The sequence below is a fragment of the Coturnix japonica genome, chromosome 12 (genome assembly GCF_001577835.2).
Source record: "Coturnix japonica isolate 7356 chromosome 12, Coturnix japonica 2.1, whole genome shotgun sequence".
Lineage (NCBI taxonomy): Eukaryota > Metazoa > Chordata > Aves > Galliformes > Phasianidae > Coturnix > Coturnix japonica.
In genome coordinates, this window is record NC_029527.1 from 12,192,765 (window position 1) to 12,216,724 (window position 23,960).

Consider the following 23,960-nt stretch of genomic DNA (forward strand, 5'->3'; position numbering starts at 1 on the left):
AAGCTAGGTGGGATTCACAAAGAGGTGAGCAGAATGAAAGGGTCAGTGTTTATTTTGGCAGATATCTAGACTGAATGACTCAATGTCTCACTGAAGATATTCAGAAATTCTCTAGAAAGGTGAGGAGTCACATAGCCAGTGTAGAGTCAATGTAAATTAGAAGGAGCAATAATACAGCAATATTGAAATGATTCTGTTTACTAGCTTTTATTATACACTTTTTAGGTTTTTATTTGTTTCATATAGCGTGTCTTTAGCCTTTCTCTTGGAAGGAGCCATCTGTGAGAGGTTACCCTCAGAGAGACAGCGACTAGGAGAGGTGACAATTCTGACTCAGACTGGTAATGCTTATGCCTGTTCTTTACTGATTCTATTTTCTTTTCCTTGAAGGACAGACTACTTTGGATGCAGCAGCTCACTGATGTTTCAAAGAAGCCTCATTCAAGCAAATTGCCAAGGGAAGACCAAGAACGTGTCATATCACTGTCCCCAGGATGTTTAAATTCTTAGTCTAAACAGTTACACCCCTGAAACGACCATTGTTTTTTTGCACTTACTTAAAATGAGCACTCCTTCAATGTCATCATCTCAGTTATTTTCTGGCCTGGACCTCAATTTCCCTTAAAATTTCCTTCCCTACAAAACAACTGTGGTCCAGTTAATCACCATCATAGCCTGCCTCCATTATTACCTGCTAGGTTTTGATTACCTGCACCTCAGCAAATCCAATATCACTGATTTCTGCCTATAGCTACAGCTGTGATGATGACTTCTAGAGAACAGTGGAACTGGCACAAAATGCTGAAGTAGTTCTGCACTGACAGCTTGCTTTCCCGTTGGCATGAAATTCATGCAGAAGTTGCAAAGCTACTTTTGAAATATTTATTTATTTTTACTGTTCAGGCTTTAAAATCAAAACCCAGCAAGACTTCACAAATCTTATTATTTGAATCCGTCTGAATTCTTCTGCTGTACTCAATACTGTTGAATTGCAACCCTCCTTTATACCCCACATTCATTAATGGACAAATGAAATTCGCATACACATCTAATGGGAAAGCTGTGAAAACTCCCAGTGAATGGCTCACGTGAAAAAGGCACTAAAATTCTTTCAAACACTTTGCTGCTGAAGAACTAAGAATCTACTTGTTGCCAGCTCAGAAAAATCAGATGACTACACTGGTTAACATTTAGGTTAACTGACCAGCTGTGGCACAGCTTAAAAGAGCGAATCCTGCTCGTGGATTGCTGAATATGGATGTCACCAGATCTAAACACCTCTGGTTTTAGCACTCATTAGAACAAGCATTCATTGCCCTAAGTTTGAGTACTTTCCAGCCTTCACTTCGTACATCATATATATTTATGTATTCAACTGAAACCATGTCATACCACCCATATATCAAAAAATAAGCATGGAATCCATTAAACATTGCACACAGCTGGGAGCACTGCAACTCTGATACAAAACCTCAAAGAAACAAGAACCATTCTATTGATTTCTGGATAGTTCTTTTGGTTTTCCAATTATGAAAAAGCTACAGGTAGCAGTTTTCTTCAGTATAACAAGAAGCTGAAGTTGTCGCCTATTTCTCATTAATTTTTCATTTCTACAAGTAAAAGCCTTTTCTAGGAGTGCTCAGTGGCAGTACAAGCCCGTTCCATTCACTTTTCAACACCAGACACGTATTTATTTCTAAGCTTTCAATTTCATTGCATAGCTTGCTATGCAACTTGCACACATCAGCCAAAGCAGCAGACAGCTTTTCACCAAAAACTTGTAGCTTGACACATACCTTGTCTTGCCTTAGGCTTAAATTGATTAATTCGTCTTTCACTTGTGGTAAAGTCTTCCATTTAAAATGTTTTAGTAGGAAGAGGCAGATTTTAAAAGCTGAACCAGAAAGAATACTTCCAGCCCTCTTTGCATATACAGTTCAAATATAGTATTATGCTCTGCTGTTAAGGAAGTCTTTAACTTAAATTTGCTGTTACTACCTCCGTAAGTATCTGGTTACATATATTCTTTCTTGGGCAAGAAGACTATAAAGCAATGGCTGTCTCAGGGATTTCACCTCTTAGAGCTTTCTGGTGACTGAAGAGATGACTGAAATTCTCACATCTCTTTGCGTTGAAGAATTCTACCGTTAAAAAAAAAAAAAAAAAAACACACACAAAAACCAATCACTTGACTTCAGAAATTCAATCTAATACATTTTTCAATGGAAGATTACAGAGTACATTTTGTCCGTAAAATAATTGAGAAGGCAAAAATACTCTGCAACTTGAAAACACAAACTGAAGATTCTAATGTGAAAAACGGAATCATAGGCATAAAATTAGATAAGTCATGGAAAAGCTTACAGGTACGTATATGGTACCTCCTAAATTAATTATGTTTGTATATGAAGATCGAGAATTTCTTCTACACCTTGGTATACAGCCTATTCTGCCACAGGGCACTGAATTGAAAGCAGGGATTTTCACTCAAGAGTTTGCAGGAGGTCAGACAAGACATCATAATGATCTTTCCTAATCTTCAATTCTGTGTCTCAAGGAGTACATACAGATGTCCTGAACACAATATATTTTATGCACATTAACAACAATATTAACTACAAGAGTTTCTCAAGCAAGTAAAGGGAATCAAAGCTTGTATTTCTGTGGATATATGCTGAAAGTCAGATAAACGGAAACAAGTCGGGCACCTTTTGTAATACTGATGCTGACAATCCATCAAGAAGTAGATGAAAGAGGCTACGGTAATTTCAGGGTTCATTAGAAACACAGAGGGTGGGGAAGAAATCCGATTTTGCCAAATAGAAAAAGGAAAATCAGGAGGGAAAGTGGCTTTAATTTCAAGCTTACAAGTATTATAAATAAAGTTAAAAAAAAATAAAAATAAACTGCATTCCCAACTATTTGTGTAAGCACCCTTCGGAAATGCAGACACTAATTTATTTAAGCACAGGCTTCTGCACAAAAAATAAAGGTAGTACCATAAAGGTTATAAAGTTGCAGCTCAGTGATGCTTCCTTATAGATGCCTCGAGAATTCTGTCTCTTACTTTCCCTGAACACTCCCAGCAAGCAAATACCCATTGACTGGAGCACACAGCAGGTGCTTCCCCAGCTGAGAGAAAGATAAAATGCATCTACCTGCCACTCCAGAACCTCCACTGGAACTTCCCAAAATCCAAAGAGAATCTTCTGTTTTATTTAAGCAAGTGCTGGATGTGAGCAAAGGATATCCCACTTTTCAGCAGGGAGAACCAGTAAAAACAGTAAAACAGATCCATCTAAATTTTCCTACTGACCTTCAGTAGGCCTAGAAGGCTGGAAACATTGTCTGGTAGGTGACATCTAGTGAAAAGGAACACACATTTTCAGTGAGTATCTTGGTAAAAATATACCATTTACAAAGTACTGAGAGTAAGAGAGTGACACAGCATCATCCCATGGAACACTAACAGCAATAGCAACCTATGTATATGGAGAACAGATGACTGACCATCGACAGCTCTTGACAGCTCACTGTGATGGCAGGACATAAAAAGAGGGAAGTTTAACCTACAAAAGTAGGCACCTACAAAAGACCATGCTGAATGGAGACAAACAGATGAGAAAAATGAAAGCATTATTCACTCAGTTTTGTAACCCTGACAAAGATAAAGACAATCTGGCTTCCAGCTGACATTACCCCTTTATCAGGACAAAGTCTGGTAACAATGCAAAACACTCCTCATGTTGCAAACACTGTACTAGCAATGTTCTGGAGGCTGCATTTTGGAGGTTGCTAGAAACACTCACTTCCATTTAACACTACTCCAGGGGACACTGTCCTGTGGCTTGAAGCTGTAGGTCACAAACTGCAAACAGCAGCAGTGTTATTAGCTTGATTTTCACTTGTATTTAAGACAATTGGTCCATTTTTAGACCTTTTCATATACAGAGGAAGTCCAACTAGCAGGAAGTAAAATGCTACACCATGCTGCTCTGCAAAAAAAACAACATTGAAAACATCTTTGCTGAAGACAAGGAAAGACATATTCCTTCACACATTCAGGGAAATCAGACATAAGCAAGTACCACACGCCTAAAGAGGAAACATGGCTGCAGAATAAAGGATACTGGGTGGCTGCCATGACATCCCATTTAAGCATGAAAATTTTGAAGCACTGCTACGTGGCCTGTTCTCTAAGCACGCAGCACTATAAACATTCCACTCATTTCCAAAGCTGTATTTATCCTGATGTTACAGCCTGAATTAGTGAATATAATAAAAACAACCTAAGCAGTGGAGATCAGAAACTATTATTCAGCCTGTAGATTAATGCTGCTAGTGACACACAACAGACACAAGGTAGATACTAAGCCATTTAAACCATGTATTTTAGAAGTACGTGAGATCCTTCCTCTCTTCCCCTCCTCAAATATTTATTTTCTAATAGCAATAATGACCTCAAATTTCAAGGCAGTCTTCCAAGATTAATGACCAATGGAGGTTAATGGTCCTTAGCTATTCTTTGAGCCATCAACTCCTCCCAGCCAGTCATTAATCCCCACGAAAGGCCTTAATGCTTCACTTATTACTGCTTAAGCATCAGGCCTGTAAATTTTCAGGGCATTAAATCTCAAGAAGTAACCTTTCTCTCTTCATAGGGTACTATTTCAACAAAACAGACAGACAAAAGGAAATCAGTCACTTCATTTTTATAGGAATTCTCTCAGCCTTGCAAAACAGTACTATTCAAACCACAACACAGAGGAACTACTTGTATTCCACACTTCAGCTGAAGATGCCATTGATCTCTGCTATCTGTATAAATATGCATACATATGCATGCACTTTTACATTTTTTCCCCCACACTCAGCAGCAGTGACCTCCTGCAGCAGAAGATAACACAGTCCAGAGGACATGGCACTGCATGACTCAATGCCATACAACAAAGCTTCTACTGAAGGCTCTGCCGCTGATATCTGACTAACCTTGGGAAAGCCTCATTGCTTCCAGAGACCTTTTTCTCTTCCTGTTGTACCTGCTTAGACCAGATTGCTAATGAAAAGGAAGAGCTCTTCTCAGTAGGATTCTGAGTAAGAGAACCTTGATTTCAGCCCAGGGCTTCTATTCACTACTGCAATGTAAACAGCTACAACAAATCTTTTCCAGCGGCCCATTAAACTCAATGTTTACATGGAAGCACTCTGTACACCACGCACTACAGCATGTAAGAAATTACCTTTCCTCCAAAGCATTTGTTTTTTGTTTCTTTTGGAAAGTTGTGATAAATTGTAAAGTACTTGCTTAATTGTCTCTGGATTCCAACAGAACAAAACAGCAAAACCAACCAAAATAAATGTCTTTATTCAAATGGTGAAATCAATCAGATTTAATCTGCATTCATTCAGAAGATCAATTATCCAAATGCATCTAATTCAGACTGTACCTGGTCCAGGTGGCCCATCAATCATTTAAAGGGCACCATTTCTTTGCCTTTTATTTTTCATTCTCCTAGTATTTTAAACAGACACCAAGACTTACATTCTTTTCCTATTGTCATTCTCTAGCTAATAAGACCTGTTCTACAAGGCATTTCCCAACTTCAATTCTCTGTTGCTCAAAAGACAAAAGTATTCTCGAGTTCACTGTCCGCAGCTATGACAAACAAAGCAAGATGTCATTATTTTTCAATCATTTTTCTGTGAGGAAAACAGCGCACAGAAAAATGTTGACATTACATTTAGAAGATTAGACATATCTGACTATTATCGTACTCATTTATATTGGCACTCGACTAGCATTAGTTGTGAAGGCAACAGGGCTAGCTGTCAGACAACAACATGTGCAAATTGACAAGCTATTAGAGAATGCCAACTGGATCTATTCAATTAGAAAATTTACTCCAGTACTGGAAAAGCTTGCTTTCAAGATAAGGGAGAAACAACGTGTGTTGACTAGAGAAAAAAAATGATAGAAATTAATAAACACAGAGGAAAACTAATCTCTTCCTTTTTGCAATAAACACTACAAAGAGATTAACTGTAAAATATTAACTCTAAAATACTCCTTTAAAATATTAATAAGATGGAAAAGAAAAAGAAAAGAAGAGGGAACACTTTTTCTTTATGTCAGTATAGGAGACAACTCCTCTTGTTCTCCTGCTCAGATTTTCCAAGATGTGCTGCTATGGGGCTGCTGTGACTACAGGAACTCTGTAGTGTTAGCAAGGCAGCTGGAAATCCCATCTTCCAGCAAAGCAGCATTTCCAGCATCTGGTGGCTGTAATGCTTTGTCCCCATCACAGCCTGTTTCCTTCTGGAAAACTGAAGCTATAAAAACACTATAAAGATTACAGTCATAAATACTACTTGGAAAATAAAATCAAAGAGGAATCTATAGTTTATGAAAATGAACCATCTTCCTAAACTGTCACAATGCCAGCATGAAGTATTTGCCTGCAAAATTCACAGTTATGTGAACACTGCTAAGGACTGCATATGAGTGCATGTACAAAACTACATACAGCATCCCCTAGAAAAAGATCAAGTTAGTTCACTCTGCAGAAGAAAGAACTGTTGTGGGTATTATGAAGCCAATCTGATTTCAGTTAGATTAATGCAAAACAGCACTAACACTCAAGTACTGGGATTTTATAGGTAACAGACGCTGAAAAGAATCAGACCTTGATTGCTCATGGAAATAAATCTTTTCTTAAGACAGTTATGAAACTTCACCCGTAACTCTAAAAAAAACCAAATCTGAACATTATGCTTAGTTAAATCAACAGAAGCACTGACCTTCAGCATCTACAGTGTTGAGGAAAAAGACGTTTCTAACTGACAGATCCACTGCAAATACAGCCTCAGCAGCTCCAGAGCCAAGGCTGAGAAATGCAATCCAAGTGTCCAAAGCTCACTCAGTCTAACTCACTCAAGCAGGTTTTCCTCTACAATACTCTCAAGAGAATTGAAAGATTCAAGATACAGCCCTTCAGTTAACAAGTAGTCAGGAAGCCACTATGATATAGGATTTGATATTGGGTGGTGATATAAAGCACAAGTTCTTACAGTATTCCAAGTCAACAGGGAATTATATGCCTTCAACTCAAGCCTAAAATCATCCTTCATATTTACTACACAGAAAGTCCATAAATAATTCAGCTAAAATACTAAGTCTGAAAAAGTCAATTGTATTTGAAATTCCATGCTGCAAATGAGACACACCTCAATGCAACATGCATGCAAGTCCAGCTGGCACAGGACAAACCTATTATGTTCACTGAATCTCTCCAGTTTAAGATTCCAGAACCAACTTCAACAAAGAGCATCCTTTCCCAGCATAAATCCTGCATCTCTGCCATGCCAGCACTGACCCAGATAATGTAATGCTAGCACAAATACAAACCAAACCATGCTGACACAGTTCCTCTCCCGCACTCTTCAGATCAACCTCTGAATCAACCCAAAGCATGAGAATACATCTAGGTTTCTTTGTGGGCTGAAAACGAAGAAAGAAGCACATGGTATGTGCTGCCTCTTCTTGTTTAAGTGGAAGATATTCAAAAACACTCAGAGAATTGCTATAAAACCCGTAGAATTGGAAAGCATTGTTACAGCCTTAAGTGCTTTTGGCTCAAACTCTTCAAGGCCCTGTGTTATCTGAGGTGTTAGATAATGCCTCAGTGCCTTGTTACCTCAAAACCCATAGTTCAGGGCTGAAAAGCTCTTGGATACATGAACAAGATCAAAGCAGGTAAGTTCAATAAACTGTGTAGCCACTGCTTAGGGGCTTGAGGGGCATCGCTTCCACAGCATGCTGCAAGTAATTTTCTCTGGTGACACGCTATGTTTTGTCTTACTGAACATTTAACCTCTAGATTTGGACAGCACACATTTGGCATGGGCACATTTCTTTAGGGAACACCAGAGTGGTTACTTCAAGTGACAGTTTTCTAATTATTCTGTCAAGCATCAATCTGTGAAGTTCCAAGTTGCTCTCTGCCCTGACTGACAGGGCAATCAGCGCTTTACTTAAAGCCTCTGGAGCTGTTCTGTCCTGACAATCCCTTTTAAAAACCCCCAACCAACCCCTCCTCCCCAGAGAATGGAGGCTGAGTAAAATTTGACTTCCAAAACAGCTCCCCATTTCTGCCACTCAGCTCCCTAAGGTAACCAAAAAATGACACTGGTGCATATAATGCAGCTGGGGAAAAAAGCACAGACCAAAACAGCATCTTTTTCTTTGTACTATAGCAATTCATTTCAGGCATCTTATTTTGGAGAAAATCAGCTGATAAAATTACATCAAAAACAGAGAATCAGCTGATATAATGCAATCATTCTCACCAAAAAGTTTTTATCTCTTCTCTTATGAGGGAAAAAAAACAACACCTACACAGCATTTCTAGGTTGATTCTGAGTTCCTCTTGTTCAGCATCATGCTCTGATGAGCATTGCATTGTGAATTCTCTAGGGTATTATGGTACCAGAGACTAGAAGAAGTGGGAAAATGAGGGACTTTGTGAGCAATAAGAAAAATTAGGTCTGTACCAAGCATACAGAACAATACAAGCTATTGAGTAATCACAACCATAATTTCTGCAATAGCACCAAAGCATTTCATGTTCCTTATCTACCATACAACTTAACACTGGAGCTAGGATTTTGGCCATTAGGTTGGTATCACAGTAGCAAATATAGACAATTATATGCCAAAGTGCTGTAGGTGCCAAGGACTGAAAAGTCAACACAGAGATGCTCTTCTTGGTTCCACTTAATGGAGAAGAAAAGACTCCATCCCAGTATGGGACAGCAGCACCAGCGTGCCCCTTGTACGTCCTTTTGCAAACAAACTGTTATAAAGTTGCTCCTGCAGTTTTCAAAGTAAACTATGAATAATGCACATTTGGCGACTTGACTGTGAGCATAACTGAGCACTCCATGGTACAACACACTGCTTCAAATCAGCAGCGCTAACAAACAAATTAATTACCAAGTCAGGTGTCAGAGCAGAAGAGTACAACACATTTGATCACAAATCAGAGTGAAATGCAGAAAATCTCTCCCTAGATTTAACGCTTAATTCTGTTTTTCTGAGGACATTAAATATGTAAATATATTCGCACACACAAAATTCAATTTTTTTCTTGGATCTGAATCAAAACTCCCAGCACACAGACTACCTGTGATTTATGAAATGAAGAAAGGAAGCCTGTTCTAATCAAAGCTCAAGCCTAGTCAGAGCCTAGCAATGGATGCATAATTTTGTTTTTCTTGCTGGACAGCTGAACGCTCAATGATCTCTACAAAGAAATTATCCTCCTCCTCAACAATGTGACACGATGAGTTTCCCTTAATGAACCAGATTCCTTTTGGATAAGGTTACGACTAAACAACATCCTATAAGAAAGTAGTTGCCCTGAATTCAACAGCAGCATTCAATGCTGGAGGCGTTGTGCGATGCATGAAAAAATGCCAGTCTGCTAACAGAGCAAAGCTCAGAGCTGAAGCTTCCCTAAACCAGCACCATCCTCTGGGAGCTACTCATCCCATCCAGCAAAGCGTAGGGAGCCAATCTATTCCTGCTTTTACAGGTTTTGTCTCCCCGTTGTTCACTGCACTGTTGGATGAGCACCAGGGCACATCCAGGGAAGGAAGGTGCAAACAAAAGCACTAACTTAGATAAGCTCAAAATGCCACAGACCTGAGTGCCTCTGAGTAAAGGAAAGCCAGCGCTTGACTGCTGATAGCACACACCGAGGAAGGAAGCTCTTTGATAAAAAGCCTCAATCTGCAGTGGTCAGTTAGGGGAGAAATCTGTTCCACTGGCAAAAGAAAAGGCTGAACTCATCTGTGTTCTTACTGAAGTGCAACAGATTTCTAACATTATTAAGGGAGATAAGCTAACGCTGCTGAAATATATGCACTGGCTTTTTAAAATTGTTTTCATTTTATCTTTTCAGTTCAATTACTTCCATTGTTTTCATTTCATCATACAAACTAAAACTTATTTTTTCTTCTAATACATACAAAAAAAACCCAAACAAACAACAAAAAAAAAACACCTCACCCCAACCCACCCAAAACAGCTGCACAGGGCTCTGAGAGAGTTTTGATTAAAGACAAATCCTTTACAATTCAGAGAGCACATTCTCAATCAGTGGTTGAAGAGGAAAACCTCCAGGGTGCAGCAGAAACTAAACAATTCTGATAAGGTTTCTGTGGCTTTCCAGCAAACAGTAATTTGCTCTTTTATATTTTTTCAATGAGAAGTCAAGCATTGCAGCCCTGAACCTTTAAATCAAATGATTTGCTGGGCATCAGGCATCCAACTTTCACCACCTACAATAAAATAATCACTCTGCACATTCACTCATTTCTATCCAATAATTGATTTTTAAAATTATTTTTAATTTTTATTTTGCCAGTTGCAAGCCTATAGCAGTGATCTAGGAGGGTAAATTCATCAAGATTTAGTTAAGGAAAAGAAATTCACCGTATTTTTAAGTTCTAATCTTGTCTACACCATATAAGCAGGTATACCATTTGTTCCCTGAAAGAGATGTTTTTACTCCTCTTTCCTCCCCAACCCTTACTATTATAAATTCCAAATCTACCATGTATCCTTATTTCACATGAAGGCCTCTGTCACAAAGCCAGCTTTTTCATTAAATCAGTCCTGGAAAAACACTTGTAGTCTTCCCTCGATCCAAAGAAAAAACAAGAGTTTCCATGGAAAACCCAGGATTTTCAAATAGAAGCCTTTACATACAGTGACTGTTTCCATTATTACTTAAGTACTGCCATTGCAAGAATTCTGTTCTACTTTACACAGACTCCTTGCCTCTATTCCCCACTCAGTGACAGAAGAACGAAAGCTGAACATATAAATCAGTTGAACTTCTGTGCAACTGAAGGAACCATGGTTAGTTAGGAATATTCCTGCTATTTCTCCCCCTTCCCAGAATGCACACACAAGAGAACTGGACCATAGGAGATAGAATAGCTCACAACTTCTGCAGACTGTGTTAAGAAGTCAAGTATGAGCAGTAAGGGAGATGAGCTCTCCCCCCATCTAAAGAAAACACCCTGTTGTAGGGAATGCCTAATTCAGTAAAATACTGAAGGGTACAACACAGACAACATATTTTGAGAGACAGGCCTAATTTTCATCTTCCTATAACTGAGATACTTTTTCTATTAGAAGATGAAGCTAAACCTCTAGAAACAAGAATAAGAAATACCCATTTGAAGTAGATGTGGACTTGATTTACCAAGTACTTAAGCACATGACAAGCTTTAAAAGTGAATAGACTAATTTATTTCAGCTTTATCCATCCACTCAGAATAATAGATAATAAAATATTAAATCTGAAACAAGTTTGAATATCTTCTTGAATTGGAGCATGAATAATGAAGTTGTGAAATAATTCAGTCTCACCTGAAATAAAACAGAGATTCAAAGGAAAGAAATAGCTTCTCCCTCTTTCATTAAGCCATATTTCAAATAATTTTTGTCTTTTCCAATGCATTTTCATCACTCTGTGCTCCTCAGTGCAAATGAATGGATGAACACAAGTCAAGGAGTACCTTTCTCATTCAAATATAATTAAATACATCCTTCTGACAGGAAAGAGTACATCCTGCTCCAAAACTGAAGTTTACATACTTCAGAAAAATATATTTCCTACCTCAAAATTATATGAAAAGGCATATACACAGGAATACAGAAAGCATCAGAAGATTCAGTGCATCACAATTTCCATATATATGGGTAGATGCTCTAACAGCTCTTTTCCCCCAAAACGCGAATGAATTTAAAAGCTCCCTACTTGCCAGCCCTACACATTATTCTTAGTCACATCACTGTGCCAGACATTTCAGATGGCATATGGGATTAATAATAACTTAGATTATGATAGGTGATATTGTTCTATTTCCTTTATTAGGATGCAAGCCAGTGCGCAAGTGTGACAGCAGAGATGAGTGATACATCTGTATTTATTCATGCAATTTTCCCCTCTTTTCCAATAAGCACATCACTGAACATGGCATACTAAAATTAAGCCTCTTTTTTTTTATCTTAGAGACAAAAGGCAAAAAGCTCATTTAAAAACAATGCTGTTTCAGTCTTATTCCTCACCTAACCTCTACTCCTTCTATCTGCACTCCATCCATCAAGGGTCTCTGGAAGTTGTAATTAAAAACAGTTGATATGCATTTCCCAGCCAGGAGAGTAAGTTCGACCCAGTGTAAATGGCTAAAAACACCTAGCTGAAGTATACAATTCATCGTGTAGGTCTGTCTCTATCTGAAACAGGTGGGAGTGCAGTGATTAGATTTCTTTATTTTGGTGGAAAGATCAAACCCCTTCCTCGGCAGCCATGACACCTGAAGCTCCTTAAAAACAATAAGCAATAAAAGGCCATTTTCTCTACAGCGGAATTTAAGTAAGGAAACTAACATTTTTATTATCACATTATTTCCTATTTGTATCAATAAGTGACTATTCTTTCATTCCTCTGTCTGCTAGATGATTTATAAATAGATTCATAATAAACTACTCATCTCACCAAGATGAACTGCCAAATGGAGATTCCCAAAATATCTTCCCCTTATATCCTCAGTAATAGTGGAATGAATCGCATAAATTTTCAAGACTTAATCAGTTTGTAAAGTACAGTAAAAGATTAATCACTGTTCAGATGCGTTATGCATGGCATTTCCTCTAACCCAGCAACTCTAACACACACACATAACTGCACATCATGTTGCAACACGCTGCACGTGAGACACACGTGATTCTGCAACTGGAGATGCCGTCACAAGATTCTGAAGATGGAAGTTTTCCTTCTTTAAACAATGGAAGATTCTCCCCAGTGTTACAAGCCCCAGCTGTCACACTCATCCAGTATTTCCTATATTGGCAGTTGAAGTAAGTGGGGTCCATAACAAGACCTTCACTACCACTCTGTGGTTACCAACTTCCACCACTGCTCTCCAGCCCAAGTTTCTGATACTTGGGACGTAAGAGCAAAATCTCTGCAAGATCTTTTCTTGCTTACTAAGTTTATTTTTGTATCCCCCTTTTAAGATTCATTATAGTCAGCTTTAAAATGCCAAAAGGCACTCAGTTTCCCAGAGCCTACGAAGAAAGGCAAATTCACATTAAAGTATATTTACATATCAATTATCTAGGACTCAATAATACATATGCTCCTAAAAGATAGGTAACTCTTGATAAGTTGAAAAAATTCCATTATGCATTTTAAAAACGCATAATTGTCTTCACCTTTTCATAAATATTGGCTGTATGCTAAGAGTCTATTAAAACGTTTAAATGAAATGAAAGAATGTCTTTCCAATACTTTAATTGCTCTACAAAATGACTAACCACCTTAAATTAATACCTGTGAAACTGCACAGACACATTAGTTGAAGTCGTTGCTCAAATTCTATTAGGCTGTACTTCCTCATCAAAGCAACACTAATAAGAATTTGGGATAAGTTCTAAATTACTCCCGTAAACCCAAACTCTGTAGCACCTGGAAAAGAACTACAAGCGTTAATGTTTCACAGCTAGATGCTCTCCAGTACCCTTGGTTACAGGTGAAGAATTTGTACAAGTTTCTGATGGAAAGCAGACAGTGCACCTTTTTCAACTATGCTCAGCTCTACAGAACGTTTCTGTGCTCTAATCGGTCTTTTCTACATCTACAAACTGTCATCCTATGACAGTAATGTTAAATATTCAAAGGTTCAAAAAGCCAGAGTCCATACAGAGCTCCACATTGTGGCATTAGGTTTAGGAGAGTTGCAGTTACCTGAAAGAAGAAAAGAAACCTCAAGTCCATTCATTGGCCTCAGTGCATGATCAGCTCTTCCTGAAACACCCTCAGTAAGTTTTTAAGGCAGTTTGTAAAACCTTGCAGTGCTGGATAGACCTTATAGCTCCTTATGTAAACCACTGAAGGACTCAATCACCTTTTCTACTGAACAATTTCCAGAACACCTAAGCTTTGCTGCCTTTGCACAGCAGACATTAACCTGTAACACTGGGCAGACTATCCAGGTTAACTGAAGGTTTCCTTCACCTTGTTGTGCCTTGTCCTTTCAATCTTTAAGTCTTTCCTAAATTTTAGGTAAGAGAAATGGACAGTCTCACCATACGTGTTCATGCTCCCCTAAAGCAAAAGGGCATCCCTCAACATTACTGGGAGATAACACTGAGATGATGGTGTAACAACCAGCTTCTGAAAACTACAATATACAGCAGTAGTTTATTAGACATCACCTTGCACAGACATCAAAGTCAGAACAAAAAAACACTTTTATTGACTATGATTTTTTTTTTAACTGCATATTTCATTTATACAAAAACAGTTGTGACTAAAAAACTGCCACTAGGGTATGGCTGTGCAATAAGCAGTAAAAGAACAGCATTATCTTATTATTTCCATATCACTTGAATTCTTTTAACAGCCTTTATAGCTTGTGATTAGTCCTGAGAGCCATCACCTATAGAAGATGAGTATTACAACCCACAGCTCACATAGTGCTTGCAATCAGAACCCATTGAAGTACAGGGTTCTGTAGAGCACTGGGCTCTCATAGAGCACAGCCAGAAAAACATGCAGAGATGCTTATGAGGGATGCAGGACAGGAAGAAGAGCAAAACTTCCAGGAAGGAGACTTCCAGCTGAAGCGTGCCAGTGGGTGCACAAGTTTGGCTGAAAGCAAGAGAACGGTGGTCAGTTCTAGTCTTTGGAATTGCTTCTGGGTCTAACGCTGCTGACACACTGACACATTTTTCTCTACAATAACTCCTCAGCTACAGTTTTTAGAGTACTCAAAACAGCACAGAATGCTTCACCTTCTTGTGTGAATCAGAAAAACACACAAGACATAAAGACTTTTCATGCTGTGTAAAGAAGAGCTGTGTAATGAAGTGTGTAAAGGGTGCATGATATTTGAATGAGAAAGCAAGAGGATTCCTAATGACTATGTAAGAATAGGTTTCCTCTGCATTATCTGAAATGACATGCAATCTCACAATTCAAACAAATCCAATGCTAACACTATTATACATCTATAACCAAATGCTATTTACATTTCATTTTGTTATTCACAACTATATACATGCTGACATAGGCCACGTGTGTGATACAAAGAAGGTTCTCTGATCCTATAGATTTATTATTATAACACTGAGAAATCCACTACTAGCAATTTGTCAGTGAAATGCAGAAAACACACAGCAAATCACTCACATCCAGCACACTCTCTATGACAAGGCTCACTACCATTGCAAGTGTGGCCATTTAAACTATTATATTGTTGAAACCTCTGCACACTATTCCCTATTTGACTTTTAAAACTTAATAGTCTACACCCCCCACTCCCCAGTGCACCCTCCTCTCACTCCACAGAAAAGTACCAGAACTGACAACAATAACAACCACTCTCATCAAAAGACAAAGGCAACCTTAGAAGAAAACTGTGTTATTTATCTCTTTTTCATTTCTGGATGTTGCTTTTGATGCTCAAGCTGCAACTCATCATAAATAAGACAGGCTTGACAGTCTTGACTGACTGGCATGACAAATATTGCAACAGACATTCTGCAGATCCCGTTAAACAGCTGTGCAATCTGTCCGCACTCACAACTTGACTGCTGGTATTATTCTTGCTGTGATTACGATGTCTCGGTGCCCAACCCTGGATCATGGTATGCCCCCATGATAGCATTCATTCCCCTCTTCTTCCTCCAGCCTCTCTGCTCACCTCCAAGACAGTCCTAGGTTATGCCTGCTGCATGGAATAATTAGTTGGAAACACAATAAGCACCTGGCAGCCCCTAGGAAGAAAAAATTCACTGCCAAAAACTCCTTTTTGGCTCACGTTTGTAACACTACAGATAAACACTAGGCACAGATTCACTGAATAAGACAGATTTTTGCACGACTTCCAGGACAAAATCCTCTGCTCTATAGTCAAGTGCAGCTGGAAGCCATACTCAGAAGATGCTTTCCCCCTAAAACTGGGAGCCAGTTGCAGAGTAAGAGCAAAGAGCCCAGAATCACCTCAGCAAAGTCGCTGAACTTCAAATTGCCTGAACGCTTCCAGATGTTCTGAACTGTCTAAACTGAACTAGTTCACACAATTAGTTCGGAATTAGTTCAACCAAAACTATGATAAAACTCATTACAAAAGGCAGCTACTTTTTTTCCTTCCATTTCTGAAATATGAGAAAAGAGTATCACAAAGCTTTTGTCTTAGTAGAGAGTTATGTCTTCTGTTGCCACATAACAGACTGTAACGTTAAGAAAAGTAATACCAAAAATCCCTCAAGCCAAAAGGATAAACCAGTCATAAAAATATCTTATATAATAAGGATGGATAAGCAGTATTACTTTCACACCAAGCACAGCTGGAAAATAACTGAATTGCAAAATTATGATTTAATGATACCTTCCTTCAGAATTCTCTTCACTCTGGAAAATAAAAGCCCTGAGACTTTTGCTTCACACATTGCCACTTAACAGCTAGGCACATCAGCGCTGTTACTTCTCCCATCACTGAGATGGACAGAGAGATGCATCTGACATAAGCAAACAGCAAAGCAAAGTGACAGGAGTAAGAACACACATTCCACATTGAGTAAACAATAATCTGAATCTGGAGCAAGGAATGGCTACCGGGAAATCAAAAGCTTTGTGTGTGTGTTTGATATTAATTATTCCCTGGATACCTGTTACCAGATGTCAATACAGAGCATTTTTTCCAGATAAATGTCTGTCAGTCTGTCAATAGATTTTGCCTATACAGCCAGCAAACACTTGTTAACAGCAATTGATTTGATAAATCTTTTGTAGCACCACCAAGGACAGGAGCCAAAAAAATCTCAACCAAACAACTTCAGCCTTTGAGCTCCTGTATTTCAGTGTTACTTTCTGTTAGGAATCGATCAGTAAGTTCAGCCAGTCAATGGCATGACAAACCTGTCCACAGCTTACATCTATACATTTTAGTGCCTGTTAGGGAGAGGCATGGCATGACACCAAAAACATGAGAAAAGACTGCACAGCTTGGTCACATATTTGAAGCATACACAGAATTTATGCGAGCATTAATGAGAAACTCTCCTGTACCAGTAACCTACATAACATTACATTTATTGTTATGACAGTATGAGAGGGAAAGGCAGAGGAAAAGACTGTTTAGGGTTGTAGATGAAATGCTTCTAACTTCTCCCCATCAACAGCCTACATACTATGGGCTCTCACTGAGGTTTTCAAACTCATCACATTCAAAACTCTCTGCAGTGAGTATTAAAAGCTTGAGACAAAAAAAAAAATGTGGGTAATTTATGAACATCAGCTTCGTGGGCTGCTCCATAAGAAATCAGAGGGCTGAGATGGTCACTGAGCTGCAGTGTCCCAGACAGCAAATTTATTGACAAGACCACATTTTCAGCTTTTGCTGGAAAGCATGGAATGCTACAAAGAGACAGGAATGTTATTCAGTGTGAATAAAAATGAGCACCTGTTGAGCTTGGAAGTGTGTGAAAATGCTTAAAGATGGGGACCTCAGCAAGAACAGCTGTACCACTGCTTCATACATGCAGGGAGGGGCCAGGCAACACTCAGTGCCTGAAATACTTAAGTTAAAAGCTCCTCTATGTGCTTTTATGTGGCCAAAGAAGAGCAAGAAGGTTCAGTAGCTCCAGCTCCCAGAATCAAGCCCTTTTCCCCATTCTTGTTACTGAAAAGAGGGGCAACATTTCCTTCTGCCCAAGCAGACAACTGAAAAACTCAGACAAACAAGGCAGGCAGGAAGGAAAAAAAAAAAAGCCCGGAATTTAAATTGTGAAAAGAAGGGATTTCAGAGCCATAGCAATGACCTGCCTGACCTAGGAAGTATTGGATATGGCAGACTGCAAACAAGACCAGCGGAGCATAAAAGGGTCACTGACTCCAAAGACAGCATTTCCACCCAAAAGCCACTGCATAACCTTTTATAGCAAACAACTTTTTTGTCCCTTCTTCTTTTTTAAAGGATTATAAACACTGACAGCAGGTAGATTCAACCAAAATCAAACCTGCAAAGATCTTTTTTTCCCCCCACAAACAATATCCCCAGTTTTACTAAATGAAATGGTGGCACACACACACACACACACGCATGTATATTTAATTTAATGTAATACAGACATTTTAAAGCCAGCAAGAGAAAGGAAAAGAAATCTACTGGGAAGTTGAATATTTTCTTTTTGATTCATGATGGCTTAAACTCAGTTTTCATCACCAAAATTAGTACCTGCTGTTTGCGCTGCAGCAGACAGAAAAATGTATTAGCATAGTAATAATCATAATGTAATCTGTGCATTTAAACCTTCACCGCACCTGCTTCTCCACCACTAACACAAGTTTCAGAACTAAATTACATCTCAGCCAAATCTTCATCATCATCACACTAAGCAGGTACTGCACAAACACAAACAAATCTGTTGATGATGTCCAGAGAATACCTAAAACTGACACAAATACACACAAGTATATCAGTATCTACTAGCATCAGACAACGAAGGAAGCTACCATATTTTCTACCATGGATCCAAGTCCCATCCCATTTCCCTTCCATCCTATACAAGATAACCTGCTTCTCTACTTCTTCAAGTCTATGGTCTTTTAGATACATTACTAACTAGAGTATAAGACAACAGGTTCTCTTACTGAGGGTCTTGGGAACAACATAAGCCTAGACCTCCACAAACTAAAAGTCAGCACTATCTAGGTCTATGAGAGTGTAAAAAGATGCAGGTGAAGCGTTTCAAATCTTGTTGATGACTCTAGCAGTTGAGACATCCAGGTACTGCACATACCTTAAAAATATGAAGAATCGCAGCTGCTAAGGGTTTACAACATAAAGTCTACATGTGCTTATTTTGTACTGCAGATTTTCTTCCTGATTTTTGCCTTGAACGACTGCTGCAAACCTTTTCTGTCTGAAAAATCACATTTTGTTGCTTACTGCTGCCCAGGGTATAGAGTCACAGTGATGTAGTTTTCACAGGAAGGTGACATTTAGGTGGTTTAATAGCATACAATGAAAGTAAGGAAAAGGGAAGGAGACAAAGGAAGAATTAAAAGAAATATTAAAAAAAAAAAAAAGCCAGATCCACAAAAAGAAGTAAAACGCTGAGATTGGGACTTCAGTGGAGATGCTTAGGTACAGAAAATGGATATGATGATCAAAGCCCTTTTGAGATCTTCCTGAGCAAAAGAAAAATCTACGGCAGTGTAGGTTTTGACACAGAAAAGCACAGCTCTGTGTTGGCAAGGCTGGCTGGCACTGCTCCAGTGCCAATGTCTGATCAATAGCCTCTCACCAGCTATTCTGCTTCCGTCTGCAAAAGGGCACCAATAACCTCAGCATGCTAACATGAATCTCTGGAAACAGCTTCTGCTCAACACATGCTGCTTAAAGTCTTCTGTTGTTTAAGGAAAGAGCAACTGCACCTTCATCTACAGAAAAAAGTGTTAAGAGTGCACCAGGATCAGATGGCTGCCTTCATTCACACAGAGCAGGAGACCCATCCAAGCTTAAAAGTGCACAAATCAATTTTTACAATTCACTATCTGCTTAAATCAAATTTTCCTTCTCACTCAGTGTGGCACAACACCATTAGGAACAGCCTCTCCACAAATTCATCCTCTGTGTTTATGCTATTAACTCTATTTTCAGCATACTAGTTGTAGCTCTGGAACATAGCAGGGCACAGGGAAACTTCATAACAAAAACCATTGCTGAGCTTCTTATTATTTATTTATTACCTTTGGATCGGCAGTCAGCAGTTTGAATGCTTGGTACACCTGTGCTTCTTTCACACCTCCTCCCAGATCCAGGAAGTTGGCTGGTTTTCCTCCATTCAGAGATATAATATCACAAGTTGCCATTGCAAGACCAGCTCCATTCACTGTAATTGGAAACATTCGATGTGTGAAAAGGATTAAAGGCATCAGCACAACCACTTTAACATGGCCCAACATAAGTACAGCTCAACAGGTTGGTACCTATTCAAGTTATCTATGGAAGTGAGTACCTATTCAAGGATATCCATAGCAACACGCTGTTTAAAATCAGGTACACATATACCAACATTTTGTTTTCTTTATGATTTTATTAATTATGTCACTTATTCATGCCCCTTCTCTTAGGCACATAAGAGCATGAGAATGGAAGTTGTAGAAATTTGAAGAAAAAAAAATAATAATCAAGAAACTTTCAATAACAGTGATCCCAATACAACCTTCTCTCCCTCCATTGTGGCAGCAAGAGATAATGCTTAGTATTACTGTGAAACAGATAACATTTTGGGACAGGTATTAGACGTGCCTTAAAACTGCCTTCTGCTTTGTGTTTGCACCAGTCTAAAAGCAGTGCCATGGGCACAAATATCCTCTAAGCTAGCGACAGTAGATGAGATTTGTCCCCAGTGTGTTTCCCCAGTGGATAAAATAAGGCTTCCATATCATCTGGAATTTAACAGAAACATGCAATACTAGGTAGTAATAGCAATAATAAAAATTAAGGAAGTGCTGACAATTCTATTTTATACTGAGATTAAAGTCTCACTGAAAACAGAGAAGACCCACCAGCTCCCTGTGCAGTTCCCCTTGTCCCCAACACATCACACATCCTGCCTGCCTGCTGCAGACCTCAGCACAGCTTCCACACAATTTCAGTTTCATTCCTGCTAGAAATGTTCTCAAGGGTGAATTGAGCATCAGAATGTAAACAAAGTCTACACTGAACAAACATGAATGTCTTCAAATGCCTTTTGGATTTATTTGTTCTTACCGAAGCAAGCAATATTTCCATCCAGTCCTATATATTTTAAGTCATATTTGGCAGCTTCGTTCTCTATGGGCTCATTTTCAGACTTGTCATCCATGGCAAATATTTCTTTTTGCCTAAATTCTGCATTGTCATCAAAGTTTATCTTGGCATCAAAGCAAACAACTGAAGAAAAAATATAAAACAACATACAGGCTTTTAGAGAGTACAGTTAGAAAGAGCTTCTGAAATACTACCATTGCTGAGTACTACAGGAGAGACTTCTGTATGGTTTGATGCTGAAGTTCCTGCATTGAGTCCAGTAGAAAAGTACTGGGAGAAAGTACAAGGGCCTCCACACTACGCAGTCATGTGTCTTTGTTGTGGCATGGTTTTCTCTGTTTGCTTTAAACAGAATGAAGTTATGAAGGAAGGTTTTCAATCTGCAGCAATTTCATAAGGCAGTCTATGCACTTAACCAATAACAGGTTATCAATTCCAAGTGGATACTAACACTTGTTTGAACGCAATTTTTTCTTTAATTTTTTTTTAAATTATTATTTGAATTTTAATATTACCATCTATACACACCTTATTTCCCTGAAGATCTAAAGTGAACTAACTTTAAACAAAAAGCATGATCAATACATGATTTTTATGCTAACATTTTCTATGATTGCAAAAAAAAAGCAGCTATATCCAGCTATATTAAATAAACTAGCTAGTAAACATAAGAATCACATAAAACCGAACAGCAATAGAAATGCATGTAGGGCAACTGTTTTTTTGCCTATTCACTAAATCATTTATGGGTTTGAATGGGCAAATATCTCATTACATTGAAGTGTTCTAAGCAGATACATAAGACCATATACTTATCATTTCACTATTTCCATGATCTTGGTTGTACTGACTCCAGATTACTGACTGCACCATAACTGATTTCTCAAAGCAAACCAGCCAGTTTTACATGCATTTAAGTGTTGCTTCCAGAAACATCTAGCAATCCATTCTCTTTTGATTCTTATTGTGTTGACATACACATACGGTACACACACATCTACTCACGAGCACTGTACATCTCTGCATTTGGAAGCCAATAACAAGCAGACAATTTAATATGGCTACCCATCAATAAAGATATCCAAACACAATACAGTTTGAGTAGAAGAATTTAACTATTAAACTTGGAGGAAAATACCATGACAAGCAAAAAATGAACCGATTTAATTGCTTGATTTGTGTTGGATTTCTTGTTTTCTATTTCTTGTTGGTGTGTTTGTTTTATTATTGGGTTGCTTTTCTGTGGGTTATTTTTTGTTTAGAAAACTATTCACAAATTTTCACGCATAATTATTCTCTGTTGAGTGTCCAGATCTGACCTCATGACTCATCATGTGGGAAACTGCCAAAAAGAGAAATACCTTAAGCCTATTTTTTGCTAACAACAAACTGAGACCTGTGCCACTTTTCCTCTTCAAGCCTTCAGTTCCTTGAATTGTTCTAAACACAAAACCCTCAAAACTAGACTAAATGTGCTCTAAGTCCTCAGAGCTGTAAGCTTGCCATAGATGTGAACACCCTCAATGACACAGTAATAGAACCTCATTTTAAAGAAAACTCATCTTTATCAAAGGTTGTGCTGTACAAAATAGCAAAAAAAAATCAACAGCCACTTCATAATATTTATCAAACCATTTTCACCATCAAAAGCACATTGTTGTATGCATGACAGATTTTAGAAATAAATTTTTCTTCTGAACAAATATATAAAAAAGCTCCAACACATATTTATGGAGTATTTCTGTTGTTTTTTTTTTTGTTTTTTTTTGTTTTTTTGTATAGCAGTATAGGATTTATGTCATCTGCCAATTCAGCAGCTTACACTGAGAACAAACAAACCAAAAAACCCTGGCAGTTACAGGCTTTTGACCCAGGAGCATTAACAAAAAGAATTTGATGCAGAATTAAACAAAAGGAAGCACATAAGATAATGTATTTTCTAATGGAAATTCACACAAGTGAAAAACACAAAACGCAGCAAGAAATAAATCCATCTTAACCACTGCTTTGACAGGAATAATGTTCTTCGCATGCAGACTTATATTTTATCATTAGAAATAACTGCTTTAAGCTGCTCAATGGTTCTTCCATTTGTTTTATCTTTATTCTTAAGACATTTCAAATGGAGAAACTGCTAGCAGAAAAAATAAATAAATGAACGCAGGACAGTATGTGTGTATGTCTGCCAGCAATGCGGCTTCCACAGCTTGAAGTCTGCTCTGTTTCTGCTGCTCCTCAGTTTCCTGGATGCAAAATGCATAGAGGGAAACCTTGGAGAAAACAATGAAAGCCGTATGAAAACTCTTAGCATCCTTCAAATTGCGCCTTGCTCATTACTGCAACTTGGCCAAATCCACTTGCTTTTTGCACAGTGCTGCCTCAAAGAGTGCAAAATAACAACCATGACTACTGCCACCATGGTCTTGTATATCTGCTTTTAGGTCCAGCAGTTTTATCTTCTCTCATTCCCAACCATCTCTTCCTTCACTTGCCCTATATCTCTCCCAGATTTCCTATCTTTGTTGACTAAACACATCCTCAGCACCTAAATAAAATCCCTTTCTTTGGTTACTTGGCAACACAGTTTCTGCCCTTCACATGTCCACAGTGATCACTATTATCCAAGATGTACTTCAAGACCTTTCTGCTGAAATTATGCATGTACTGAACAGGGGATCTAGCCCTTACCTCTGCCAAAGCAACACAGTCATCAACTGTTCAACCAATTTTTTGAAGAAAGTATATAAATATATATTTTACATTCTTATCAACATAATTATCTTGAACCCAGAAAATAAACTACATAAGCACATCAGTTATAGCAAACATGCCAGTAAATTTGTGTTGAAGTGACCTTCATAACCTGCAGGAATATTCCAGTACCTCTGTGCATTTTCTTTTCATTTGAATTTCTGAAGTTGAGTTCAAATTCAAAAATGTCACCTGTGCACATTGCTAGAACTAGAAAATTCCAGATCACCCATTTTACAAGTCACTACTTCATTGTTGTGCTATAGCTTCACTGTGCAACACAAAAACCTCATTTCCAGATGGTTCTA

General features: G+C 38.3%; 1 protein-coding gene across 2 annotated transcripts in view; it reads right to left on the reverse strand.

Annotated features, from left to right (window-relative positions):
• Positions 1-23,960, reverse strand: part of SUCLG2 (succinate-CoA ligase GDP-forming subunit beta) — a 101,033-nt gene that overhangs the window by 20,064 nt on the left and 57,009 nt on the right. Inside the window, exons 8-9 of one of the 2 annotated variants that reach the window (XM_015875362.1) lie at positions 20,863-21,024; positions 19,836-19,978 (exon numbers count right to left, since the gene is read on the reverse strand). In XM_015875362.1, coding sequence (XP_015730848.1) covers positions 19,836-19,978; positions 20,863-21,024 — 305 coding nt within the window. The remainder of the gene's footprint in view (positions 1-19,835; positions 19,979-20,862; positions 21,025-23,960) is intronic. The other variant, XM_015875363.1, reaches the window with a different exon arrangement.